The 27,222-nt window shown below is 41.9% G+C and overlaps 1 protein-coding gene and 1 non-coding gene across 4 annotated transcripts in view; one reads left to right on the top strand and one right to left on the bottom strand.

Moving 5' to 3' along the window:
* TBC1D31 (TBC1 domain family member 31) overlaps positions 1-17,631 on the top strand; it is a 34,909-nt gene extending 17,278 nt beyond the window's left edge. The window contains exons 12-22 of one of the 3 annotated variants that reach the window (XM_074943890.1): positions 526-659; positions 1,395-1,574; positions 2,586-2,818; positions 4,574-4,726; positions 5,695-5,830; positions 6,240-6,332; positions 10,511-10,651; positions 11,656-11,850; positions 12,285-12,435; positions 16,296-16,427; positions 17,313-17,631. In XM_074943890.1, coding sequence (XP_074799991.1) covers positions 526-659; positions 1,395-1,574; positions 2,586-2,818; positions 4,574-4,726; positions 5,695-5,830; positions 6,240-6,332; positions 10,511-10,651; positions 11,656-11,850; positions 12,285-12,435; positions 16,296-16,427; positions 17,313-17,458 — 1,694 coding nt within the window. In that variant the 3' untranslated portion in view covers positions 17,459-17,631. Of the gene's footprint in view, positions 1-525; positions 660-1,394; positions 1,575-2,585; positions 2,819-4,573; positions 4,727-5,694; positions 5,831-6,239; positions 6,333-10,510; positions 10,652-11,655; positions 11,851-12,083; positions 12,187-12,284; positions 12,436-16,295; positions 16,428-17,312 lie in introns of those variants that run through there. The other 2 variants (XM_074943892.1, XM_074943891.1) reach the window with 2 other exon arrangements.
* A 7,791-nt stretch (positions 17,632-25,422) lies between these two features.
* On the bottom strand, positions 25,423-25,495 carry TRNAM-CAU (transfer RNA methionine (anticodon CAU)). Its single transcript has one exon. It is a non-coding gene; the product is annotated as a tRNA-Met (tRNA).
* Positions 25,496-27,222: the final 1,727 nt, after the last annotated feature.

Below are 27,222 nucleotides of genomic sequence, written 5' to 3'. Positions count from 1 at the left end.
TTATTCTGACAGTGGCTAGTGCCAGATGCTGCAGAGGGAATGAACGGAACAGGCAATTTTGAGTGATCCATCCCCTGTCATCCAGTCCCAACTTCTGGCAGTTGGAGTTTTAGGGACACCTGGGGCATGAGGTTGTATCCCTGACCATCTCAGCTAATAGCCATTGATTGACCTGTCCTCCATGAACTTACCTAATTCTTTTTGGAACCATGTTATACTTTTGGCCTTCACAACATTCCATGGCAGCAAGTTCCATAGGTTGACCATGCGTTGTGTGAAGAAGTAAATATATACATTGAATAACAGATATATGTGTAATAGAAACATTAACAGATATTATAAAATTAAACCTCTGTTTAGTGGGTCTGCAGATTATAGAACGTTGAATTTGTAAGTAGTGTAATGTAAGTATATGAATCAAAGTGGAGGGAACGTCATTTGAAAAGTAAGATGATTTCAATAGTGTGCCATCCCTCAGTGTCAGAGGGATTAAGCTACAAATGGTTTGTTTTATTCCTTTTGTAGTTAATTGGTGTCAACACTGGTTTGAGTATTTTCCTAATCCTCCAGTCAATGTCCTTAGTATGGTGGAAAATATCTTGGCACATCATGACAAGGAATTGCTTCAACACTTAATAAATTGCAATGTGACTTCACAGGTAAAACTCCAACCTAGCTTCATAGTTTATATGTAACTGTTCATAAATGGGAGTGTTCAAATGCCTCATTTTAGTTTAAACCTTTATATGCTCATTAAATGAATTCAGAGTAAAATGTGTACTTTTAGGAGTATAAAGAACATATGATCATTTGCCTGCAGCTTATCCTGTTGCATTACATCGTGTGTCTCCCTATACATGCTTTAGTACGACTTAAAGTTGCCCTTTCTTGCAATCATATAGATTCAGAAATCTAACAGGGAAAATTATAAATCCATTTTTATATAATTTTATCTTGGTTTTTAAAATACACACAACTGTGGTGACTGAATTTAGTAAACAGACATAGTAACATAAAACAAATATTCAATTAAGCTAAAATATACAGTTAATTTATATATTACTAATTATCTAGTTACTAAGAATAATTCTAATTTGAAACATCATACATCTGTCTTTGAGTAAATGGAAGAAAAAAAGTAAGAATGAGAGAGGTAAGAAATATATTTATATAAACCACATCTAGTTCATCAGCTGCATATGGTAGGGACCTTCTCTTTGTATCTTTTGGTATAGTTCCAATGTGCTGTGCATTTACAAATAGATAAAATCTCAACATCAGATAAGAAAGGTCCCCCTACATATTCAGATTTGTCTTCCTTTGTAATATTTCTATGATGGGAACTGAGAAGCTCTACTAATGGATTATTTTATTAATTTTCCCAATTAATTTAGCTATATGCCTGGCCTCTTCTAGAAACATTATTCTCTGAGGTTCTAACAAGAGAAGAATGGCTGAAAGTGTTTGATAATATCTTTTCCAACCATCCTTCATACTTTCTCATGATGGTTGCTGCCTATATCATATGTTCCAGAGCTCCTTTGCTTCACTGTAATCAAACAGAGGACTTTGAGGTAAACATCTTACTATGTAAGTCAGAGCCTTGCTACCTATATTAGGTAGGTTCAGAAAAGTATAATGTGTAAAATTTATTTTTAGAGAGTTTAAAAAGAAAAGTTACAATTGAATGTTAGTTATACTGTGCCTGTTTGAGCAATGTCCTCTAGTATCTAATATATTCACTGTGGAATTAATAAAATATTACTCAATTTACTGCACTTGATTGTATGGACAGAGAGGAGTATAAAGAAACTTAAGAGCTTGCAGAAATTCTTTTGTTGCCAAGGAAAACGTTTTTTAAATTTAATGCCAAGGAAAATGTTTTTTAATATGGAAAATTCATTACCCATTAAACTATTCTTTGTTTTCTGGTTCTCTTTCTGGACATAGGATTGACATCTGTATGTTAGGACAATATAAAGGGGTTCTGGCATTTTGATGCTTCATTAATTTGCCTTCTAAAATGCAAATACAGTGAGGCAGTCTTGGTTGACTGCCTCTCAACTAAAATGAAAATATTTTATTGTACTTCTGAAGTTATCGGGAGGATTGGGGGAAGAAAAGCATTCTTTATATGGAAAAATCTCCATTTGCAAATATTAGGGCCTAATTTTGCAGATGCACATGTGAGTAATCGATTACTCATATGGGTAAAATTATTCTCGTGTGTTCCAGAATGGATGCCATAACTCATGAGCAGAGTTGAAAGCACTTCTTATCCTTCTCTCACTCAGTATGGCAAAAAGATATATACATATGGGAGAGAGGGCAGACTAACATTCCTAGCATTTGGAGTAAAGGGAGTGGAGCAGAGAAAGTTCTTTCAGGGTTTAGTGGTTTGGGTTAAGTCAATTGAGCCATTATTTATTTATGTATTATATTAACTAGTGGTGCCAGGATGATAACATTTTTTTTAATCAACTTTTAGCATACAGAATTAACTAATATATTTACATATCTATTGGGAAAGTGTAGTGACTTGTTTAACTTTTTGTAGGATTTAAAATGAAAACTTTTTCTTACAGTATTTCTTCCATCATCGGAACAATCTGGATATTAATGTTGTGATTAAAGAAGGCTATCATCTTATGGAAGCTACTCCAGCAGACATCCATCCACAACGTATGCTTGATGACTTCATACCACTCACAAAGGGCCAGTACCCAGTATTTAATAAATACCCCAGGTTTATTGTGGATTATCAGACTCAGGAGCGAGAGAGGATCAGACAGGATGAAATAGAATACTTACGAGAAAGGTATTCATGGGAAAATAGAAGGAAACCTTAAAATTGAGAGAGGGGGTAGATATCTGTTGGATTTACTGGAAACTGGAGTGATGCTAGGGGTGCCAACTTTTGAATCGCACAAAACCGAACACGCTTACCCTGCCCCAAGGCCCCACCCCTTCTCTGAGGCCCCCACTGAGTCCATTCCCCTTCCCTCCGTTGCTTGCTCTCTCCCACCCTCACTCACTCATTTTCACGGGGCTGGGGCAGAGGGTTGGGATGCGGGACGGGGTACAGGCTCTGGGGTGGGGCCAGAAATGAGGGGTTGCATGGGGGGTGAAGGTTCTGGCTGGGCGGGGGGGGGCGAGCTCTGGGGTTGGGCTGGGATGAGGGGTTTTGTGGTGCAGGAAGGGGCTCCAGGCTGGGGATGAGGGGTTTGGCGTGCAGGAGGGGGCTCAGGGCTGGGGCAGGGGGTTGGGCTGTGGGAGGGGGTGCAGGCTATGGGCTCCAGGAGGGAGTTTGGGTGTGGGATAGGGCTCAGACTGGGGCAGGGGGTTGAGGTGCGCTCCAGGTGGCGCTTACCTCAGGCAGCTCCCAGGAAGCAGCTGGCATGTCCCTCTGACTCCTTGGTGGAGGTGTGTCCAGGCGACTCTGCATGCTGCCCCCGCACGCAGGCGCTGCCTCCGGAGCTCCCATTGGCCACGGTTCCTGGAGCAGGGGCAATGCGCGGAGGCCCCGTGGCCACCTAGGAGCTGGAGAGACATGCAGGCCGGTTCCCGGGAGCCACACAGAGCTGGCAATGGAGCCTGCCAGGCCCATGCCAACTGAACTTTGAATGGCCCATTCAGCGGTGCTGACCAGAGCTGCCAGGCTTCCTTTTTGACTGGGTGTTCCAGTAGAAAACTGGACACCTGGCAACCCTAATGAAGACTAGAAAAAGGGAAATGTATGTGCTTGGAAAAGGATAGAATGGTTAGAGGAATAGAAAAAAGTGGATTTACACCTTACCTTTTGATGTCTCTGTTTGGCTTGTTGGATTTTTTAGTTAGATGGATTAGCCGGCATTAATTGCTGAAGTAACGTTCAGCTTAAAATCAACGTGTTTGTTAATTCTCTGAAAACACCTAGGTCAAAATTTTCAAACTTGAGTGCTAAAGTGAGGTACCTAAATCCACTTAAGATGGCAAAGTAAAAGTGATCTGGCTTCCAGAGATGCTGAGAATTCTCTGCTCTCCATTGAAATCAGCAGGAAATGTGGATTTTCAGCACCTCTGAAAATTAGGTCAGTTTCACTTAAACATCTGAATAAGACCTTTAGTGCCTGACTTCAGTCATCCAGGTTTGAAAATTTTGATTTTAGCAGATAAGCCATTTTATAGTTAAACTAATCTGAAATTCTCTTGCCAATAGAAGGCAGCTGCAAAATGTTGTTTGAGTAACTAAATGTCTTCAACAGCCTGAGAAGTGCTAGTGTCGATTATGGCACTTGAAGGGTACTATTGCTTTTACCATCTATGAAGCTGGAAGCTATGTAAGCCAATCAGCTTCATCCTCTTGTCATAATTCTCATTTTCTATTGTAGATCTCTTTTTTGCGCCATAGCCAATTTACTTTAGAAGACATGGTTCAAACTACTTCATCACTGGGCAGTTTGAGCATAGACATAGCTTTTATAATAATCTTAATTAATATTTTTCCAATATATGACCAGCAGTTTTTACTACCTGAATAATTTCTTGAAATCTATTTTGGTTTCTATGGTAATATATAAAAAAATTTATTCAGACAATTAGTTCACGAAATAGAAGCTAAAGCAGTACAGCGAAAAGTAGAAGATGAGGCCTGGTACCGGAAGCAAGAACTGCTTCGTGAGGCTGAAGAACAGAGGAGAAAAATTCTGCTGCAAGAAGAGGAAAAATTGGCAGATCAAAGACAGAGGTAGTAGTAGTAGTATGAAGCATGGCTATAGCACCCTGCTATTAAATCTTTTATCACAAGTAGGGACAGAGATGGCCACTGTTTTGTTCAAATTGAAATGTGCGGAAGCAGTGTGGTCTAGTGGGTAGGGCATTGGACTGGGAATCTGGCAATCAGGATTCTGTTCCTGGCTCTGCCACTGACCTGCTGTCTGACCTTCGGCAAGTCACGTATGTCTCCAGTCCCAATTTTTGTCTTCCCAAACAGCTTACATACCTGCCTCTTTAGACTATCTTTCACTATGTGTTTGTGCATTGGAGCTTCAAGTTCAGTTGTTGCCTTTAGCTGCTAGTGTGACAGAAGTTATTTATATTAATGAGGGTGCATATTCTCAAATTTCTGTTGGAGTTAAGAGTTTTTCTTTTAATTACCTACCAAGTCCTAATTTATAATGTAGAAAGAGTCTATAAGCTTTGGGATTATAAACTGTGAGAGAAATTCAAGATCCCCATGAGGATTTTTTTTGTAAAGGGGGATTTTTTTTTAGACCCATAAAATTTGCACACTTTTTTTTTTTTTTTTAATTGAGAGTTGTGGATTAAAGGAGTTAAGTGACTTTCCTTATCTACTAATGAATGAGGAGTACAATTCTGATCAAGAGGTGGTGTAATATTGTGAAATTCTCTCAACAAACTAAAGTGCCCTTTTTTTTTTCTTTTTTTTTTTTTTTTTCAGTTAACACCAATAGTTATAGAATTGATGGGACTTTTGTGGGAAATGGGGAGAGAGTGCCACTCTTCGGATTTAAGTTTGTCTTATAACAATGCAGTTTTTATTTCCAAAACAAAACTATGATGTCAAAAGTGTTAGCAGTTAAAGAGAGTAGTTTGTGACAGGTAACGGTTAGCTATTATGGAACATCACACTCATCCGTGTCAGCTTTCCACCGGTAGCAGTTTATTTGTTCCTATTTCATTTTTGCCTTGAAGACTAGCAGCTGTGAAAAGAGAGTTGAAAGTAAAGGAACTGCAGCTATTGGATGCTGCAAGAAGCCGTTTCCTGAAGCATCAGCAGGATCAGCGTCAAATGGAGCTAAAACGTCTGGATGATGAAATTGCAAGAAAGGTTTGTTTTCCTCATCTAATCAATATTTCCTCCAATGTTTATTAAGAGAAGTAAATAAGAAAAAATTCATAACTTATGATAGGTAATGAAACCAATTGTAGCATGTGTTGTGAAACAAGATGTATTTAGAAGTTGGGTGGGTGTCTGATTCATTCATATTTATATAGTTTAATTTGGCACCTGTTGCTGTCCACATGGTTTACTTAAATTAGCAAAATTTCCTGAGAAAAGCCAGATTGATCCAAGTGTTGGCATTGCTGAAAAACGAAGTGAGCTGCCTAAGGTTCTAAACCTACTAACTGGAGTATTTTTAAATGTGTGTGTGCAGTAAAAGGAAAGGAAAGATGGTGGTAAAGGAAAAACAACTTTTCCATTTTGGGGTTTTTATGTGTATATTTCTTTCCTCCAGGTGTCCATGAGAGAGCGAGAAACAGCTGCTACTGTTCAAGATGTAGAAGTGCGGCAAATAGAACTTGAATCCCAAAGACAGCTTTTTGAACAGGTATATGGCAATGAACTACATACAGTCTCTTGGGTTTTTTTCTATTTATTTTTTGTTAAACTTTTTTAAAATATGTATACAGAAAAAACAAATTATACATAAACTTCTCAAATTATATTAACCATTTGCTACCTAACCTTAGCTATACTTGCAATACTGAATTATAGATAATATGAATGCTTAAAATATAAATGAAGTATTTGTATTACATAACTTACAAACAAACATTTGTTTATAAAAATCCAACTAGTTAAAGTATTGAAATAAGATAAAGAATAGAAGCAAAGTTCAGAGGAGGGGGGATAGAGACTGGGAGGGAAGGAAGTAGATAGAGAGGAAGGAGAGGCAAGTGGTGGGACCCGTGCATTTAACTGGATCATTCAGATACTTCCAGGAAAGCATCCCATGTTTCTGAGAATTTTTCTTGGGTATTTGTTACCATATACAATTCTTTCCTTGGTGGCCAAGTTTACAATGTCTATGCTCCAGTCTTCAAATGCTGGTCGTTTTTTGGATTTCTGTTGTTGTAATACGAATCTTTAGGTAACCGTAAGTGCTCTGCTGAGCCAATGTTTTTTCAGATGCATTCAGCTTCCAATCAATGTACATTAGGTGTAGTTTGTAATACAATTTTATTTGATAGGAAAAAATTAACTGAAATTAAGTTCTTTCCAAAACGTACAGGTATAGGAGCATTCTTAGAGTATGTGGGCTAAGTGTGCACCTGCTGAATCACAGTGCAACATTTTTTTGACTTAGCGCTACCTGTTTTGAATAGTTGGAGTGGGGCCAAGTGCATCCTCCATGTGATTTTTCTGCTGGATTAATCTTAAATGGAGGTCCAAGGAACAGTTCAGAGAACTGACTAAAATTTGTTTTCATTGGTTAGCAGAGAATAATTGGCCTAGTTCCTTCTCCCATTTCTTTTTTAGGGAATCTGTGTTTAATTCAAATTTGCAGGCCAAGTGTGCATATGATGTTGCTATAGTTCTTGGCAATCTGGGTAATATCTGGAGAAATGACAGCAGTTCAGGTGGGTCATGGGTGGCGCAGGCATCGGGGCCAAACAGATCAGAGATGGCATGTTTAAGTTGGATATATTGCCACTCTTTCTTAGTCTCTAGATTGAACCTTTCTTTTGATATTGTAAAAGGGAGAAGGTATCATTTGTATTAAATTGACTGATGGTCAGAATCCCTTTCCTAATCCAGTCTGGCCAAATGATGGGGTTGCATGCTATACAGAGTTCCGCATTACCCCAGATAGAGGCCCTGGTATGTAGAAGGGGGTGCCTGTTAAATTTAGTAGACATAATATGCCAATTATTTTTGACTGCCACAATAGTTTGGTAATTGCTCTTTAGGGAATCGGTAGTAATCTGAGTGCAGTGCATTGGAAAGGGGTAAAGGAGCAATGAATTCTGCTTCTAGCTGGAGACAGCCCAAGGTTTCACACCATGAGGGAATGAGCCACTATGCTGCTTGACTAAGAATTATTGTCTGGTAAAGTTCAAAGCTGGGAAATCTAAAACCACGTGTTTTGACAGGGAACTGTAATCTGTGTAGGAGATTCTGGGTTTGTTACCAACACCCCACAAGAAGGACCTGAACATGGTGTTGGTTTTGGTAAAATAAAAGGGAAGAATATGGAATTCAGAATAAAAAGGATCTTGGGAAGAGCATTCATTTTGATTGTTTATTTTTCCCCAAAGTGAGAGAGAGAGAGTGCCTGCCATCTATTTAAACTGTTGGTTAACTGCATGATTAATGGGGCTAGATTAACCTTGACTATGCTTTTAATTTCCTTAAGGAACAGGTACCAAGATATCTGAAGTTTGTCTGTTGCCATCTAAGGCTTTATGTACACTGGACTTTTGTCAGTAAAACTTTTGTCGTTCAGGGAAGTGAAAAAAACACACAGACACCTGAACGACAAAAGTTTTACCAACAAAAAGTGCTGATGTGAACAGCGCTTTGTCAGCGAAAGAGCTGTCCTGCTGACAAAGCTGACGCCGCTCATTGGGGGTGGAAGTTTTTTGTCTGCAGGAGAGCTCATTCCTGCCAACAAACAGTGGCTACACTGTGCACCTTTTAGCGGCATGGTTGAAGCAGCACAGTTGTGTTGCTAAAAGGCGCATAGTGTAGACATAGCCTCAATGTCCCTATAGGAGAGCCACTTCCAACTAGATCCAGTGAGCTCTTCATTGCTTCTGACTTATCCCAATTTATCTTGTAGCCAGAGAGTTTACCAAAGTTATCTATTGTTTGTGGGATATTTAGAAGAAACTTGTTTTGAATGGTTGTTCCTTTGCAGTTCCCAAATTCCATATGATTGCTTTGGCCAGAATGGGGGGAGGGAGGCGAGAGAGAGAGAGGCCTCTTTCTTTAATTTTTTTAATTTAATTCTTTAATTAATTTAATCAGTGGCACCTCAGGACTGCTGCTTTGTGCCATTTTTTTCTTCATGTACATACAAATATAACTTGGTTGTTACAAGTTGCATCTGCACACTTGGTTGAGGAGGATTACTGAGGAAAATGTTACAATCAGTAGAAATGAGTCTAAAAGTAATGCTGTTCCTCTTTGCAACTCCTGTGTTAGTCTATAGTATCCTGATGTTTACTGAAGCAATCCGTGTAATGCAGTGATACTCAGAGCTCAGTGGTTCAGGAGCTAAATTAGTGATCAATATTACGCAAAAGAGCCACAGTAGTGTGAATTCATTGTTGCATTTACTATAGTACTATATATTCATATTTAAACAGTATGACTGAGGAAATATTTAGTTTTTATATAGATATAATTCTCATAGCAAAATGACTGACCAAGTATTATTATTTTTATCAATTACAATTGGTTAATAACATAGTAAAAGCATCCTGATTGGTTAATAACTTAGATCACTTAATAATTAAATTACAGAGTCCTTTTCATATCATGTGCGGCAAAAAGCCACAGGAGACACATTAAAGAGCCACTTGCGGCTCTCAAGCCTCAGTCTGAGTATCAAATTGTCAAATAGCATTATTTTTTTAAAAAAAGGGATGGGGAAATGTTTATGGAAAAGGAGTGTTTTTCTTCATTAGTACTGTTCATAAAGCAGTTTCTGTTCTGTAATCCTGCTATAAAAATCAGAAAAGAACTCTACTGGGTTTTAAAATATTTCCTGCTTAAAGATAGAAAATCAGTTTCGCATGACAAATGGCTTCCCGCCTGTTGAGAAGTGCTGCTGCCAGCGGGTAGCTTTAGAAATGCCAAGTTTAGTTACAAAGATTGAGCCAGGTTTTCAAAACCCACCTATGCCCATCTCGAACACCTGCAAAGCCCAACTTGCATGCACACAAGTGGACTTCTGAAAAATCTGACCAGTTATTTTCAAATGCACCTTCACATCACTTGTATGTGATTAAAAAATGCTTCTTGCCATATGATATTTCAAAATCTGTGCTGAGCACAATGTGGTTAACTGTCTTTAAGGGTTCACTTATTAAATATACAGTCAGCTGCAGTGTGGGTATTGTGGCTACGCAACACAAACCAGTCTAAACCTATTTATACTCAGTAACTGTAAAGTCAGCAGCTGAAGGAATTAGTCTTATAATGATCAGGACCTTCAGGATAAGGGGGTAGTGCTTATTTAGCTAATTGATACATTTTAGAAAAGGGTACGGAGAGTCAGGATTTCTAGCTGTGCTACTGACTTGTATGGCCTTTAGCAAATCATTTAATTTCTCTGTGCCCTAGTTTACCATCGAGATAGTGGATATGATGATATCTCTGTATCTCGTATTGGTGCTGTGAAACTTAATTCAAATTTGAATTAATTTGAGATCCTTGGATAAAAGGTGCTGTAGATGTACAACGTATTTACAGTGGGCCTGGTTCATCATGATAGTATTCCAGCTTTACATTGGGGTAATTCTACTAAAGTCCATTGAATGGAGTTATGTCAGTATAAACTTCCAGGTGCAGCGTATATGTTAATATAGAGTGGATAAAGCAATGTGGGGGAGGGAGATACTTATGGTTGGTTATGAAATACGTTAGGGTGAGGTGTATCTGATATCCTTGGACATGTTCGTTTCTGCACTGAAGTTTTCAATATGAAAAAGCTGTAATTATCTTTAATGTATAGCATTAGCTTAATTATTGTATTTTTATGCACAACTGTTTTTACAGCAACTTGTCAAAGATCAAGAGACAGTGACACAGGAAGTAAAAGGAGAGATAGATGCCAGTCGAAGAAGGGCTGATCTTGAAGAACATCTAGTTCAGAGGTTGATAGAAGTTAATCAGGATGAGGACCGTAAAGCTCAGGTGGTAAGAAAATGGATTTAACTTGTATATTTGGAAGGAATGCCTCTTCCTGCAAACAAGCATGAAAATCTTTCAAAGAAAAAGAATCCTAATTTTTCCTGACAACTATACTTACTACATATTGACCTTATGCAAAGAATCCCACTTTAAGTGCTGTTCAGACAGTTGGAGTATATTGAAGTCCTGGTAGGCATGGCTTGAGTGAAAGCCCTCCTTTGTTTTCCCAGAGACTGGAAGACATATGAGAATTAGCATGATCCTTCTAGTAGATATTGCTGGTTCCCAGGTTATCTTTCTGTCAAGAATATTGGATCTCATGGCCACAAACATCTGGGTTTTGGTTCTTTGTGGTCACTAGTGATGCTCCCTAAAGACTTAGATGGAATCAGCAGGCAATTTAACTATAGACATTGACTTCCAAATTACAGTACTCAACAGATGCATCCAGCTTGGCATTATGAGCTTGTTTGGGTTTCCAAGCTCAAAACTCTTAGCAGCACAATTGAAAGACAGTTGAAGCTTACCCACTGTCCCAGTGCTTAGCAACTGTCTCTATAGTTTGTCCAGAAATAATCATATATGTCTTAATTTTTTTTAATCTGCCTTCAATTTTGTGGGTGCAGTTGACTGTGGGTAGAAATGGTAGTATTTAGGTGTCTGATTTAATTGTACTTGCAGATCAGGTAAATATTTAAATGTTAGCAAAATGGCACCCTAAAATATTTGAGGTTCAGTTAAGTCTTCTTTAAAATATGCCCATGTATAAATAAGAAGATAGCAAGGTGAGAGATAAGCAAAGGGAGAGACTTGTAAAGAAACAATTTGCTGTAGTGCATAAACGGGAGCTCTACTGCAGCGATAATTCTCCGGAACCTATTGCTGGTAGAGATCTTTAACAATGGCAGTGAAATAAATTTAAGTTTGAATGGAGAACGTTGTTCTTGATCTGTAATCGGATAGTGTGCTAAAGTTAAAGTAAGTGCGTTTGGCTGATCACTTTTTCTTAGCTGGCTGAAGAAAGTTTAGCAAAAGCTGATCAGAAGTGCATCGACACAGACTGGAGAATCCAAGCCTTGTATAAACAAAAATGTGATGATCTAGACCGTGAGGCACATTACAAAGAGATAGCTAAACTTCTTCATGACAACAGAGTAAAAGAAGCAGAGTTGCTGAAAGCAATGAAGGCAGAGCAGGATAAAAGGGTAAGCGTGTCTTTGCATTTCTGGGGAGATGACGTGCAAAAGAGAAAAAGTATGTGGCTGCAGCATGGTGCAGAATGAAAAGTCAAAAGGGTTTTACCAAAAAAGTGTCCCCCCAACATTTGTTTTTCCCCTAATGTCTTTTCCCTGATTTTGCTGGTCAACTAACAGTGTATAGCTAGACTCAACGTTTTTCCTAGTCTAGACCCAGAATAATATCTTCTACCTCCCTTTAGCTGCTTCAAGAGGACGCTGGTGGGCATCAGCAAAAGCTCTTCTCAAAAGTAGAAAACATTAACTCAGTGTCTTACAGCACTTTTTTGTGTTAAATGAATGATGGTATGTAATTTTAAATCATTCAAATGGCTTTCTGTGAAGCTTGCTTTTTGCACGTTGCACTTCTGTTGAAAATGTACTGAAATGTGTCTGTTGTATAGTGGGAAGAAGTTACAGAGAAAAGAGCTCAACTGGAAGCAGAGCAGCTAGCTGTCGCTGCTTTGGACGCAAGGAGGAAGCAGTTCTTAGAAGATGAAATGAACGATGCAATAGACTTGGCTGAAAAGCTACAATGTGAAGATGGCTATTTTGGTGAGCATACAATAGTACTTCCATCTACAGTGTACATGATGTGGATATCACACTAACTCATCTATGTAAATATATTTACCAATATCATAAAAATGTAGGACTGGAAGGGACCTCGATAGGTCCTCTAGTCCAGTCCCCTTCACTGAGGCAGGACTAAGTATTATCTAGACCAAACTATTGTACTGGTGACCCCTTTCACACAGCAAGTCTCTGAGTGCAACCCCCTTATAAATTAAAAACACTTGTTTATATATTTAACACCATTACAAATACTGGAGGCAAAGCAGGGTTTGGAGTGGAGGCTGACTGCTCGCGACCCCCCATGTAATAACCTCTGTCAAGGTCCCTCCCCCACTCTGAACTCTAGGGTACAGATGTGGGGACCTGCATGAAAAACCTCCTAAGCTTATCTTTACCAGCTTAGGTCAAAACTTCCCCAAGGTACAAAATATTCCACCCTTTTGTCCTTGGATTGGCCGCTACCACCACCAAACAAATACTGGTTACTGGGGAAGAGCTGTTTGGACACGTCTTTCCCCCCAAAATACTTCCCAAAAACCTTGCACCCCACTTCCTGGACAAGGTTTGGTAAAAAGCCTCACCAATTTGCCTAGGTGACTACAGACCCAGACCCTTGGATCTTAAGAACAATGAACAATCCTCCCAACACTTGCACCCCCCCCTTTCCAGGGAAATGTTGGATAAAAAGCCTCACCAATTTGCATAGGTGACCACAGACCCAAACCCTTGGATCTGAGAACAATGAAAAAGCATTCAGTTTTCTTACAAAAAGATTTTTAATAGAAATAGAAGTAAATAGAAATAAAAAAAAAAATCCCGCCTGTAAAGTCAGGATGGTAGATACCTTACAGGATAATTAGATTCAAAACATAGAGAACCCCTCTATGCAAAAACCTTAAGTTACAAAAAAGATACACAGACAGAAATAGTTATTCTATTCAGCACAATTCTTTTCTCAGCCATTTAAAGAAATCATAATCTAACACATACCTAGCTAGATTACTTACTAAAAGTTCTAAGGCTTCATTCCTGGTCTATCTCCGGCAAAGACAAAATATAGACAGACACACAAACCCTTTGTTTCTCTCCCTCCTCCCAGCTTTTGAAAGTATCTTGTCTCCTCATTGGTCATTTTGGTCAGGTGCCAGCGAGGTTACCTTTAGCTTCTTAACCCTTTACAGGTGAGAGGAGATTTCCTCTGGCCAGGAGGGATTTTAAAGGGGTTTACCCTTCCCTTTATATTTATGACAACCTCCAGACCCCCTGAAGGGTCCTGACCCCCAGTTTGAGAACCCCTGATCTAGACCATTCCTGACAGGGGGTTGTCTAACCTGTTCTTAAAAACCTCTAATGATGGAGATTCCACAACCTCCCTTAGATAATTTGTTCCAGTGCATAACTACCCTTACAGTTAGGAAGTTTCTCCTAATGTCCAACCTAAACCTCTATTGCTGGAATTTAAGCCCATTACTTCTTGTCTTGTCCTCTCTGATGAGCAGAACAATTTATCATCCTCCTCTATATAACAACCTTTTATGTACTTGAAGACTGTTATCATATCCCCCCTCAGTCTTCTCCAGACTAAACAAACCCAATTGTTTCAAGTTTTCCTTGTAGGTCACGTTTTCTAGACCTTTAATCATTTTTGCTACTCTCCTCTGGCCTTTCTCCAATTTGTCCACATCTTTCCCAAAGTGTGGTGCCCATAAATGGACACAGCACTCCAGTTGAGGCCTTATCCGTACTGAGGAGATTGGAGAAATTTCTTCTCATGTCTTGCTTACAACACTCCTAATATATCCCAGAATGATATCCAGTTTTTATGCAACAGTATTACACTGTTGACTCACATTTAGCTTGTGATCAACTGTAACTCCCAGATCCTTTTCTCCAGTACTCCTTCCTAGGCAAAAACAACAAGGAGTCCTTGTGGCACCTTAGAGACTAACAAATTTATTTGGGCAGTCATTTTCTATTTTGTATTTGTGCAGTTGATTATTCCTTGCTAAGTGTAGTGCTGTGCATTTGTCCTTATTGAATTTCATTCTGTTTGTTTCAGACCATTTCGCCAGTTTGTCGAGATCATTTTGAATTCTAGTACATGCCAGATATCTGTCCATAAGACTGACAAATAGGGCCAGACTTTTAAAAGAACCTCTATTTGTTCTCCTCCATCAATTCCAAACACAAATAACATTTAGAAGCTAACTTACTTCTGTATGTAGTTAAGAATCTAAATTCTGCAACTGGCACCCACAGTTGATTTCCACCCACAAAACTGAAGACCATTTTAAAAAAAAATCAACCCCTACTTTATATTGTTTTAAAATGTTTGTTGGGTGTGTGAATAAACTGAAGGAGAGGGGGTAGTGTGCTTTAAATTTTCATTGAACCAGAAACTTTAAATTAACTACTAGTCATCTACTGTACTGGGAGATGGTGACAGTGGTGGTTTCCCATTATATAAAATATTTTACATAAATATACAAGAAGTTTCTCTGCAGGTTTTACTTCTTCCATCCCAGCATCAGATTGTTTTCAGACAGAAGAACCAGCAATGTTCCCTTCTCACACCATTAATACAGTTTCAGTTTAATTCTTGACTTTGCCATCTCCTCTTACTGCCCATTGCGAGTGGACGGGAACAGACCTTGCTCATATAGAGTGCAGACTCCATAGCATAGTCTATATATAGTTAGAGGATACAAAACATAATACCAGATTGCTCATTTTGCCTTTGTTCCTTTCGCCACTGTGGTGTATGTGTACAAATATGTCTTTCCTTTACCACTGGGATTTTGTAAATTCCTAGAAATTGGAGTTGGAAAATATCTGTTAAATCATCTAATCCTAAATCAAAGCAGGATTGTTCCCTATGGTGGATTTACACATCCAACTCTTTGCTCAGCATGATGACGCTGAAAAGCTTTTTAAAAAAAAAAAAAAAAAAAGGTACTGTACCTTAGAGGTACTCTAAAATTAAGTGGTATAATAGAGCATTGCTTAAATAATATCTCCAGAAATTTTTGTAAAAAGTTTGTTCTTCCTTCACTGTTTAAAAAACTCTTGAGAGAGAAACACCAACAAAATGATCAGGCCCCCACCCCTTATTATCTTCTACACAGACACACTCGCACAAAGTTTGTCCAAGTGAGGTCACAACAGTAGCTTGCGGAAGTGCCTAATTCACATCATGTGAACTAAACTGCAGTTGTCTTAGTCTTCTTACTCAAGGTGCCATCCACTAAGACGACAAGTGCCAGTATGCAATATTCTACCTTAGTGGCCCATTTGTCATCAGCTTAGTCGTATTTTAAAAAATATTGCATTGTGGGACCTATAGTTTCTGAAATTTAGTAAAAATGTGTGGTCTTGGCCCCACAGACTGACAATTTGTGTTATGCATTTTCCAATCCCTACTTAATTGGAGCTGCCTGCACACTAAATCTAAGGCCAGGTCTTCTACATGGCAAGCCAGGTGCAAATCTACAGCATGCCACCTTGCCATGCAGCAATATCCCATGTGAACACTGCTACCGCCCGGTGAAAGTCCCAGAGTGCAGTTTAGCCTACCATGCTTTCTAGTAGTATGCTATGCTGCACTCCAGGACTCTTGCTGCACTGTTGCAGTGTTCACATGGGACATTACTTTGTGGCAAGGTGGCACTCATTAGATTTGCACCCTGACTTGCCATGTAGTAACTCACTGTGAAGACATGGTCGTAGATTTAGTGTGCAGGCAGCTCCAATTAAGTAGGGATTGAAAAATGTAGCTTTTAATAAACATTAGCTATTAAATTCTTACAGTTTACAAAGAAATTTCTCTCCATTTCCCACAGAGAGATTGCGTGATTTGAAGACTGGGTGTGTACAGCAAGATTTAAAATTCCAGCAGGTGCCGAGGGAAGCCCAACCCAAGTCAGGATATGTCTGTCTAAATGACTTATCTACAGCAGAGTCTTCAGCACACTGTAAGTTGCTAAACTTCAGAATAATCTTTCTCTCACTTCTAATTTTGGAAGCATTACCCAGGCACCAAGGTGGGTGAATCAGTCTTTCATAAATGTGCAAATTTATTTTTAATTGATTTCACACCTGAAAAATCCCTTTAAAAACAGTATTGTGAAGGCAGTAGGCAACTCAACTCTGCCAGATTATGAGAGATGCCTCTTGTGTTAGACCCAACTATATCTCCACCCCATATTTGTGTGGGATTTGCATTTGTATCTAGAGCTTAAACACTGTTACATAGCTCTCTGTGGCTTTTGGGAGTGGAGAAAATGTAGAATTACCTATCATTCAAATCATCTTGGGAGGACTCATTTGTTCTGGTCAATAACTAATCTCTAATTATCTATTCTGGGCTATCTCTGCTTCTACAGCCAATGAAAGTGCTTGTTAAAAGCTATTCTTTAGTTGTACATCTTATTGGTGAAATCCTCCTGACACTACAGGAAACCTTAATACCTTTGAAACTTTAATAGTGCTTTAGCTTCTCCATTTGCCACAAAGTACAGTATAGTAATGATACACTTTGCAAAGGACCTAAAAGAACCCCATGGAAGTCGGAGTTGCTCTCCACTTGCAGTATTTAGAGCTGTCTCCTTGGTAATCAAGGGACTGAATGAAGGAATAGAAGTGCAGTAATTGTCTTGTTCTATATTAAAGACAAAGCCCTGCAGTATTATTCTCCGACAAGAAATAACTTTGTACCAGTTTAGTCATGAAAAAACTGAATCCCATACAGGAGGTCAGACTAGATGATCATGGTGGTCCTTTCTGAACTTAAAGTCTATGAGTCTGAATCTTTTTAATGGTTAGTTGCAATATTAATTCTGAGCCTCTTTCATTTCTAGTTTCTTTAGATAGAAGACGAGAAGAACTGGAATGCAGAGAACGGGAACTGATGGCAGAAGTCAGAGGGCTCAGGCAAAAACTTACTTCACAGGCCCGAGCTACATACCCGCTACCTCATTTTCCAGACACAAAGTGGACCACTTAAGAAAGCACACTTTATACTTTAGCAGTAACTTATTAATCACTGGAATTCTAAACAGTTATGTTGTGATCAAAGAAACTGATTTTTAGATTATTTATTATTAATGCTTTTGGAAATACTTTTGTATATAAAAATAAAATACTAACTAGAAATGTTATAGTTGCACACTTCTGATTGTTCTGTCCATAATGACACTTCGTTCTTGATTTTTTTAAAAATAAATGTACTTTTTTTTATTGCTGAACCACTGAATAGTCAATATTTGAATACAAGGCATATTCTGATTACACCAATTCCCTGAAAAATCAAAGCACTGTTAAAATGATTTATTTGTCAATAGTGTTTAATGGGAGCCTCTTTTGTAATCATTTTAATGTTTTCCATCTGTCTGTTACCTGGTACAGTCAACCCGTGGAACTCCTTGCCAAAGAGAAGTCGTGAAGGCCAAAAGTATAACTGGGTTCAAAAAAGAATTAGATAAATTCATGGAGAATCGGTCCATCAGTGGCTATTAGCCAAGAAAGTCAGGGATGGAACCCCATTCTCTGGGTGTCCCTAAACCTCTGACTGCCAGAAGTTAGGACTGGATGACGGCTCACTCGATAAATTGCCCTGTTCTGTTCATTCCCTCTGAAGCATCTGGCACCAGCCACTGTTGGAAGACAGGATACTGAGGTAGACGGACTATAGGTCTAATCCAGTATAGCCGTTGTTATGGTGCATTCCAAATGAGGCAAAGGTGATCTAAAAGTAAAACTAGATATAGTGGCCAGATCCTTAGCTCCTGTAAATCATCTGTTGCTCCATTGATTTTGATGGTGTTAAAATGATTTAATCCCAGATGTGGATTTTGCCCAGTATAGGAGTTGGAACATCATGTAGAAGCTGTAATATGAGGAATAAGAAATGAAAGTAAAATAATGTCAGATATTTTTGAAAATTCTAAAGCTGGAATCTGCCATGCCAGTGTATAGTGATTTAGAATCAACTTCTTAAACAAAATTAGTATCCATAGCTTAGCTAGTCAAAATAAATATGTGGGCCGGGCAACTGAGTTGCTCATTCTCTGTGCTAAGGACTGAAGTTTCCTGTATCCGTCTACTCTATCTCAGCTAGCCACTTGTTTCTGCCGAAAATATTTCTCTTCATGTTTGGAAGCAAAGAGTAAACAGTCTTAAAGTCCTCAAAGCAGCAATTTCCTAAAGGCTGAGTAACACAATTTAAATTTCAAAATGAAGAAAATGCCGTAACTCAATTGCTGTCTCTCTTATATATATTCCACTTTTAGTGCGCGTGCACTCGAGGTTTGAATCTTTTGGCCAGTAATGTCTGTTAGGGCCACACCTGCATCCTGAGTGCTTTCATATCTCTCACCCAATGGCATAAAGGGCAGAGTGGGGCCAGCCAACCCTCAATTCCTTCTTGCCCGTGGGTGTGGGACAGAACTGAGAGCAGTGGCTGTGTCTCTTACATATTTGTAATAAAACTGATATTTTCATACATAGTTCCAATTTAGTGTAGGTTTATATTGGAATTGGAAAAGGTTCAGAAAAGGGCAACAAAAATTATTAGGGGTATAGAACGGCTTCCGTATGAGGAGAGATTAATAAGACTGGGACTTTTCAGCTTGGAAAAGAGAAGACAAGGGGGGGATATGATAGAGGTCTATAAAATCATGAGTAGTATAGAGAAAGTAAATAAGGAAGTGTTATTTACTCCTCATAATACAAGAACAAGGGGTCACCAAATGAAATTAATAGGTAGCAGGTTTAAAACAAACACAAAGTATTTTTTCACACAGCGCACTGTCAACCTCTGGAACTCCTTGCCAGAGGGTGTTGTGAAGGCCAATACTATAACGGGGTTCAAAAGGGAGCTAGATAGATTCATGGAAGGTAGGTCCGTCAATGGCTATTAGCCAGGGTGGGCAGGAATGGTGTCCCTAGCCTCTGTTTGCCAGAAGTTGGGATTAGGTGACAGGGCATGGATCACTTGATGATAACCTGTCTGTTCATTCCCTTTGGGGCACCTGCCATTGGCCACTGTCAGAGAACAGGATACTGGGCTTGATGGACCTTTGGTCTGATCCAGTATGGCCGTTCTTATGTTAATAGTTCGATAGTCAGCTTAGGACAGTTTTTGTTAGGTGTCCATTCCAGGTAGGGTTTTTTTTAATGGTTTTAGCATTTATGGCTGAGCAAAAATCACCAGCATTCAAATATTGTCCTTCATGCTAGGTGAATGCTCCTCAGTGATGACAATATATGTGCCTGTTTAGTTTGAATGAGGGGCATATCACTGACAAATGCTCCATTTATCAATTATTTTCTAAAAATCCAAAAAGGGAGGGAAACTGGCTTAAAGCTTTATCCGCTGGGCAAATTGGAGACCAGCTTCTGACCTAGGTAAATAAGATCTACCCACATCTCCAGCAGAAGTGCTCCAGTGACTGCATGCTATAACCTTCTCTAACGCTTCAGTTCTTGAAAAGCACTCCTATGCTCCTAACACTTCTGAGCCCACTTCCTCAGCAGAAGGAGTTAGGATGCAGCACTGCTCTTCTGAAGTGCTGGAGAACAGGTCTTCGTGTTAAGAAAAGGCTTAGATCACCTCATGTCTCCTCTCAAGCTCAAGGGTAGAATAAGGCCGGACTTAGGCCTTTCTGGCACCTGAAAATACTGGTACTAGCTAAGGAGCACCCACAAGCAGCCTCTATACTGCCTCTACGGCACTGCCTGCTGAGCTCTTGGTGCCAGAGCTTCTCTCTTTAGTACCCATAACCTTGGTACTAATCTTGTCAGCACAGTTTATTCTGATACCATGTCCTCAGAATGGCTGCTCATGCTACAGTCTCAACACCAAGATTCATATCTCTGGAAGATCTAGCAATGTCCTTCTTCCTTGAGTCACTACTGCTACTGTCGGTAGCAAACATTCCTCCAATGATACCCAGTGCCCAAGAAGTATCCATGGTCCGTATGTCTGCAGTACCAATGAAAAAGAGTTCTGCAGTTCCTGGGTTTCCATCTGTCACCGCCAATAGAGGTGCCACATTATTCCTTTTTTTTTCCCATTGGCATCAGATAATAGGGAAGTTCATCTACTTACTCTCTAAGATCCCTCTCATATGGCCCCTATTCATCTAACAGGGAATGTAGAGTTCATGATCACTATAGTAAAAATATGAGCTATAGACAAATATTTCTCCTGGTACAAAAGCCCTCCTCCCCAACTTACTTTTCTTACAGCCCTCATTCCTGGCTGTACTGAGCACCATGGTGCTTCCACCAGGCTAGGAAATCATCCTTCCTGGCCCCCACAAGACCTAAAGCTCCCTCCCCAGTAGGGTCCATAAGAGTCCAACAACAACAGCCACCCCCAAATGGCAATTGCTGATCCTCAGCTGCTATTTGTATTACCATAGCATCTAATTGCTTGTCTCTAATGAAGAAATAAATCCGCCACCTGAACTGCTCCCACTGCCATCTTGTCATCTTCACCTTATGAAGCTGTGGGTCCTGTATGCTCCATCACACCCTGACAACTACAACGTCTTTCAAGACCACCTTTGTTGAATGGCAGAAACCTTAGGATTCCAGTTGAGGTAGTGCAGGAGAAGTCCCAAGAACTATTGGACACCTTGCCCACCTCTATGCCAGACAGACTGGCTATGCCAGTAAATGAGGAACTATTAGAACCTGTACAGTTCTGGCAGACAACTGCATCTATTCCTCCAACATCTATAAAGAGAAACGAAGTAGAAGGTGCCATCTTTGGGGTTTGGGTGCCTTTAAACTCATCCCACACTTAGATCTCTTGTTCACTGTTCAGAAGAGAACAAAACAACAAAGCTCTAAGCAACATGTACAGAAAAGGAGCCCAAATGTCTAGATATTTTTGGATGGAAGAGTTACTCTTTCTGCCAGCCTCCAGTTTAGGATGGCCAATTACCAGGCACTCCTTGCCAAGTATGATTACATAAATTGGAACTAGGATTCGGACTTTACAGACAAATCTCCACAAGAGTCAAGAGAAAGAATTAAGATCCTTAATTGCAGAGGGTCAGTTAACCTCAGACCTCCTTACAGGCAATGATTGATATGTCGGGTCCTGCGAAGAGATCAAGGACAACAGCAGTGACGGTGATATGGGCATCGTGGTTGCAATCCTCGGGGATCCCCAAAGACATATGAAGTACAGACAATCTCCCTTTTGAGGATTGTAATCTCTTCATCAGCAAGGCAGCTGCAGCATTACACTCTTTAAAGGACTCCTGAGCTGATGTCCCTGGGTGTATACACACCACAAAGAAACAGGTTAAACAAACCTATGCCAGGCTGACTTTCAGCCGTTTTCTATCTTCCATGCTACAGTTCATTGGAATCTCCTAGGAAGAAACAGACATGGCATAGAACAACACCTTCTGCTTCTGCTTCATCCGAAAAGGTGCGGCAGATTTCTCCCTTGAGGTAGCCAGTTTGACAATTTAGATGAAAGCTGCTTAAAACATACCCAAAGGACTTGTACCCCTTCCCTACCCAAATGGGAAACACTTATTTTATCGCCAAGCTACTTAGGCAATGTCCCCTCAGATTGTTGGGGCCTGGAAATCATCCAGGGTGGATATTCAGTCCAGTTTCAGGCTCCCCCTACTTCCCATTTACTCTCACTATTCCTTTTCAGGGATTCCTCTCACAAGAGATGATTATACCAGGAGATAGATGCGACATTACCCAGGGTACAATCTGGACTGTTGAACAGCTGTGTCCCCTCAATTCTCTTAACGTGGGGTGCCTTTTATACTGCTTTGCCGTGAGAGCAACCACTCCTGATCTGCTCTCACACAGCCTCCCACATGTAAACGGCTGCCAGCGCTACTGTCTGAGTGCTATGGCCAGCCACTCTTGAATTACACTGCAGAGCAGCACCAGCAAATTCCCAGTCCCAGACTTTCCCCCAGAAATGTGTGTCTCATAGTGCCCAGCCCTCTCCTGGAAAACACAAGCTCATATAAAGTCTGTCATTTTATTCATAGAAAATGATATGCACAAATCCTGTTATCTCAAATGGACTTTCCCAAACACTTCAATCCAAGCACACTGCTTTAAATAAAACAATAAAAAAAAACTTTAACTACAGAAATATAGATGTCAAGTGATTACAAGTAACGAGGCATAAAAGTCAGAATTTGTGTTTTATGTTTTATTTCTTTGTAACCAATACCTAACTGAACGAGGTAAGTGAGTTCAAAGCAAAAGTCTCTCTCACCCCATGCTTCAGCAGTCTTACTGGCTGAATTCCTTTCAGACAAGATCCAAAGCTGTTTCTTTGTTCCTCAGGTGTTGTGTCTGCTGTGGGTAAAGAGAAAGGGAGGAATAACTTGGGGCATCTGTTTCCCATTCTTATACCTTTTTCTCTTCCTTGAGAATCATTTCCAACTGGGATTTAGGAGACAAAAATCTGTGAGGATGGGAGCCTGCATCTGTTTCTTTGCCAATATGTAAATTTCTCACACCCTTTCTCCTGTCAAAGAATGGCTGCTTAAACAGATGGTAGTCCATTTGGTTTTGTTGACATCTGGCTGAGGTGTTGGCTAACTATCGAGCTAGCATCCTAAAAATAAACTAGTCGCATCAACCCCAGGAGTGGGAGGGGCTGGCTGACCAGAATACGTACCCATCCAAGACACTGGCATGTTCACAGGGCAACTAGCCACCCTCGCCACCCTGGATGCACTCTATTTTTTAGCACACAAGTTATATCAGAGTTATCATGGGTGACTCCTCATGCTGACAATCACATCCCCAGCTCAAAGTATAGGCATACGCTACCTTTCATCCAAGGCACAAGAGTAAGGCTGCCAACAGACAACACATGGTGATGTTCTAAGTGAATAGACAAGGAGAAAAACTGTTAACCCGTCAGGCAGCAATCTGCTTGTGGTGTTGGTGCATCTGTTACCAGCCAGACAGCTGTGCACCTACCAGACTACAGAACACTAACAAATCACCTGAGCAGGAAGTTTTGAGAAGCTCACACATGGACTATAAAAGCCTACCATTCAGACAGTTTTTCAAAGGTGTGGTCATCTTCACGTGGTCTCATTTGCTATAGAAATAAACAAAAATTGTCCCACCTTATGCTCCAGGGGAGACCCAAGTCCAAGATCTCTCTGACACATTCATCGCTCCTCGACCTCCCCCCGAAGGTTTGATGTAAGCAAAACCAACCAGGAATTTGGTAGGAAGAGCCAAACAGCTATTTTTTTTCAGCATCAAATGCCTTTATTAATACTGGGACCAGCTTTTTATTCTGTGTTGGTGGGACTAGCACAGTGGGATCCTGACAGCCGTGTTAGTCTGTATTCGCAAAAAGAAAAGGAGTACTTGTGGCACCTTAGAGACTAACCAATTTATTTGAGCATAAGCTTTCGTGAGCTACAGCTCACTTCATCGGATTCATCTCACTTTATGGGATCCTGATTCATGTGATGCGATGGCAATACAAATCATAATAAATATAGCATTATAGTTGTGTATAGCACTTTGCAGGCAAAACACCCCACAAGACACCAGGTGAAATCCTAACCCCAGAGACAGCAAAGGCAAACCTAACCATAATTTAAATGAAGCCAGGATTTCAACAATTGTCAATACCCCAAATGGCCTACCAATGTAACGGCTTTTACTCTCCCATCCCCAGGCTCCAACTCCCCTGCTCCCTGCTCGGTCTTCTGTTTCTTTGATTCCTGCAGCTACCATCTAGCTCAGGGATGGGCAAACTATGGCCCAGGGGCTGCATCCAGCTCTCCAGATGTTTTTATCCAGCCCTCAAGCTCCCGCTGGGGGAGCGGGGTCCGGGGCTTGCCCCATGCCGTACAGCTCCCGGAAGCAGCGACATGTTCTCCCTCCGGCTTCTACGCGTAGGGGCAGCCAGATGACTCTGCACACTGCCCCCCCCCCAGCGCCGGCCCCGCAGCTCCCATTGGCTGGGAACTGTGGCCAATGGGAGCTGCAGGGGCGGCGCCTACGGACAGGGCAGCGTGCACAGGTGCCTGGCTATGCCTCTGCTTAGGAGCTGTAGGGGGGGACATGCCGCTGCTTCTGGGAGCTGCTTGAGGCAAGCGCTGCCCGGAGCTTGAACCCCTGACCCCCTCCCACCCTCTGAATCCCTTAGTCTCAGCCCAAAACACCGTCCTGCACCCCCAACCCCTAATCCTCAGCCCCACCCCAGAGCCCCTCACCCCCCCACACACACTCCAACCCCCTGCCCCAGCCCAGAGTCCCCTCCCACACCCTGAACTCCTCATTTCTGGCCCCATCCCAGAGCCTGCACCCTCAGCCGGAGCCCTCACCCCAACCCCCAATTTGGTAAGCATTCATGGCCTGCCCTACAATTTCCATATCCAGATGTGGCCCTTGGGCCAAAAAGTTTGCCCACCCCTGATCTAGCTGCTGCTCCCCTCAACCCAGTCAGTATACAGCTGCTAAAATCCCCCACCACCCCACCTCTCTGCCCATTCCTGTCACTCACTTCACCACATGCACTACTCTCCTCCCCGCCCCGCCACGCCTCCCGCAGGAAGGGCAAACGTCTCCTTGGCGTGTGGGGGCCTGGCCGGCCAATGGCATGATGTGGGGGCTGGGACGGATACAGCCAGAGGGGAGGCGTGGACCAGCACGGTGGGGGGCAGAGGGTGGGCTCACTTCAGCGTGTTGGGTGACTGAGGGCTGCAGGGTGCGGCCGCAGCAGGGTGCACCCTCCCCCCCCCCCCAGGTCACAACCCACCTGCAAGGGTTTAGAAGTGGGATTTTGTAGCCCAACACGGGGGGGCTCAGCTAAGTGCTTCGGCCTTGTAGCCCCCTCCTCGCAATAACCCTGCGGCCCCGGGCCTCAGGGAGCTTCTGAAACCCAGCGACCGAGCTCAGACTAGCGTTGGGAGGGCGTGGGGAAAAAAAAGCAACCGCTGCCCCGTGTGAGGATCGAACTCACGACCTTCAGATTATGAGACTGACGCGCTACCTACTGCGCTAACGAGGCGGCTGGAAACGAGGGCCGCGCACCGCCCCTCCAGCCCGGCCGACTCGCCTTGCCGCGCGGCGGGGCTGCGACGAAAATGGAGCCCCCCAGGGAGGCCGGGGCAGGGGGCTGCGGGGCTCTGGCCCCACCGGCTGCTCCCCAGCAATACCCGGAGACGACTGCGCGCCCCCCGCCCGGCTGCTCCGCTTCCCCCGCCCCGTTGCCCGACCCCTAGTGAGAGGGGAACCCCGCAGGCTGGGGCGCTGCCGGGTGGGCGGGGTGCGCCTCAGGGAATGGAAGGGAGGCCGCTCGAAGGGCGGGGTTGGGGGGCCCAGCTACACCCCCTCCCCTATGAGCCCACCCCCACCCCACGCAGCGGCCGCGCTCGCCGCAGCTCCCGAGGGAGGCGGGGACGTCGCTTCCAGTTACTGTTCGGGAGCCCCCGGGGCGTGTGCGCGGCTCCCCGCCTCGCGAAGGGGGCTCCGGTATCCGGCAGACTTCGCCGCCCCTGTCCCCGGTCCGGGGGCAGCGCAGCGGGTGCTCGGTGCCCCAGCGCAGGGAGCTCTGAGAGGGGCTTTCTGTGCCGTCGCACCGCTGAATCCGACACCACCAGTGCAACAGAAACTCTTCTGAGCCGCCGCAAAATCCCTTTGCGTTAATAACTGCTGCATTCAGCTGGCGCGGAAAGGAACAACGGTTTAACCGTCCTGGAACTGGTTGCGTGTGCCGCTTTAATGAGCCTTCTCCATTTTCTCTGCCATAACGAGCAACAGGAAGACGAATCGATTTTTTTTTTAAAGCCACGACAAGCGACTTTAATGACTGTATGTGTTCAGGTGTTAACTGGATTGATTTATGTTGACAAGGTGCTATTTTACATGACTAATTAATTATGCCAAATAATTTTCCATCCACATACTTGCACTTAGCAGGTCACTGAATAATTACTTTTTGGCACTTCTGTTGCAGCTGCACGCCAATGCTGAGGGCAAACTACAGTTTATTAACGTCAAATAGTCAACTGTTTCTTAGAGACCAGCACATAGTAAACTCGTTTAATAGAGCAGGCAGGAAAGACTCCAAATACACTTCTCCTTCGCAACTTTAGGGTTGGCATTTTCCACCCATTTATTTCAATTTAAAAATATTAATGATTTTATAAGAGTGTGACATTTATCAATAACATAAGCATACTTTCTTCCTTTTTTATTATGAATTATATTAATTCATAAAGTAGCCACCACTGTAGGATCTGGGCTACATTTACATTGAAAATATTAGGACCTATAATGTTTAAATGACACTGTGGTGAAAACATTTGTGCTCTGAACTGCATTGGTGGTGAACTACTGGTCTCATTTTCGCTAGCCTAGCCCAGACCCCAGAGCCCTCAACACCTTCTTTGAAAGCTCTGTATGTCTAGAGGTTAGGTCCCATCTTGTAAGTTGCTCCACGTGATCCCAGAATCAGGGGCCTAGATAGTAAGTGATGCATAGGTGTGGGAACTAGAGATGAGTGGGGGGATGCTGCAGTGTGGGGCTCTGCTGCCAGTCCCACTCCTCAAGTCCCAGCTGCCGCAGGCACAGTGAAATAAAGAGTGATATTCACAAAGCTATTTAGGTGCCTAACTCCCACCAATGTCAATGGCACTTACCTAAGAGACTTCACAGCAGGTGAATGGCAGCACCAGAGTCAAACACAGGTGTTGTGCCTGCAATATTCGCAACCCCACACATTCAAAAATCACG

This window comes from Natator depressus, chromosome 2 (assembly GCF_965152275.1).
Source record: "Natator depressus isolate rNatDep1 chromosome 2, rNatDep2.hap1, whole genome shotgun sequence".
In the NCBI taxonomy this organism is placed as follows: domain Eukaryota; kingdom Metazoa; phylum Chordata; order Testudines; family Cheloniidae; genus Natator; species Natator depressus.
This window is presented reverse-complemented; position numbering and strand designations above follow the sequence as displayed.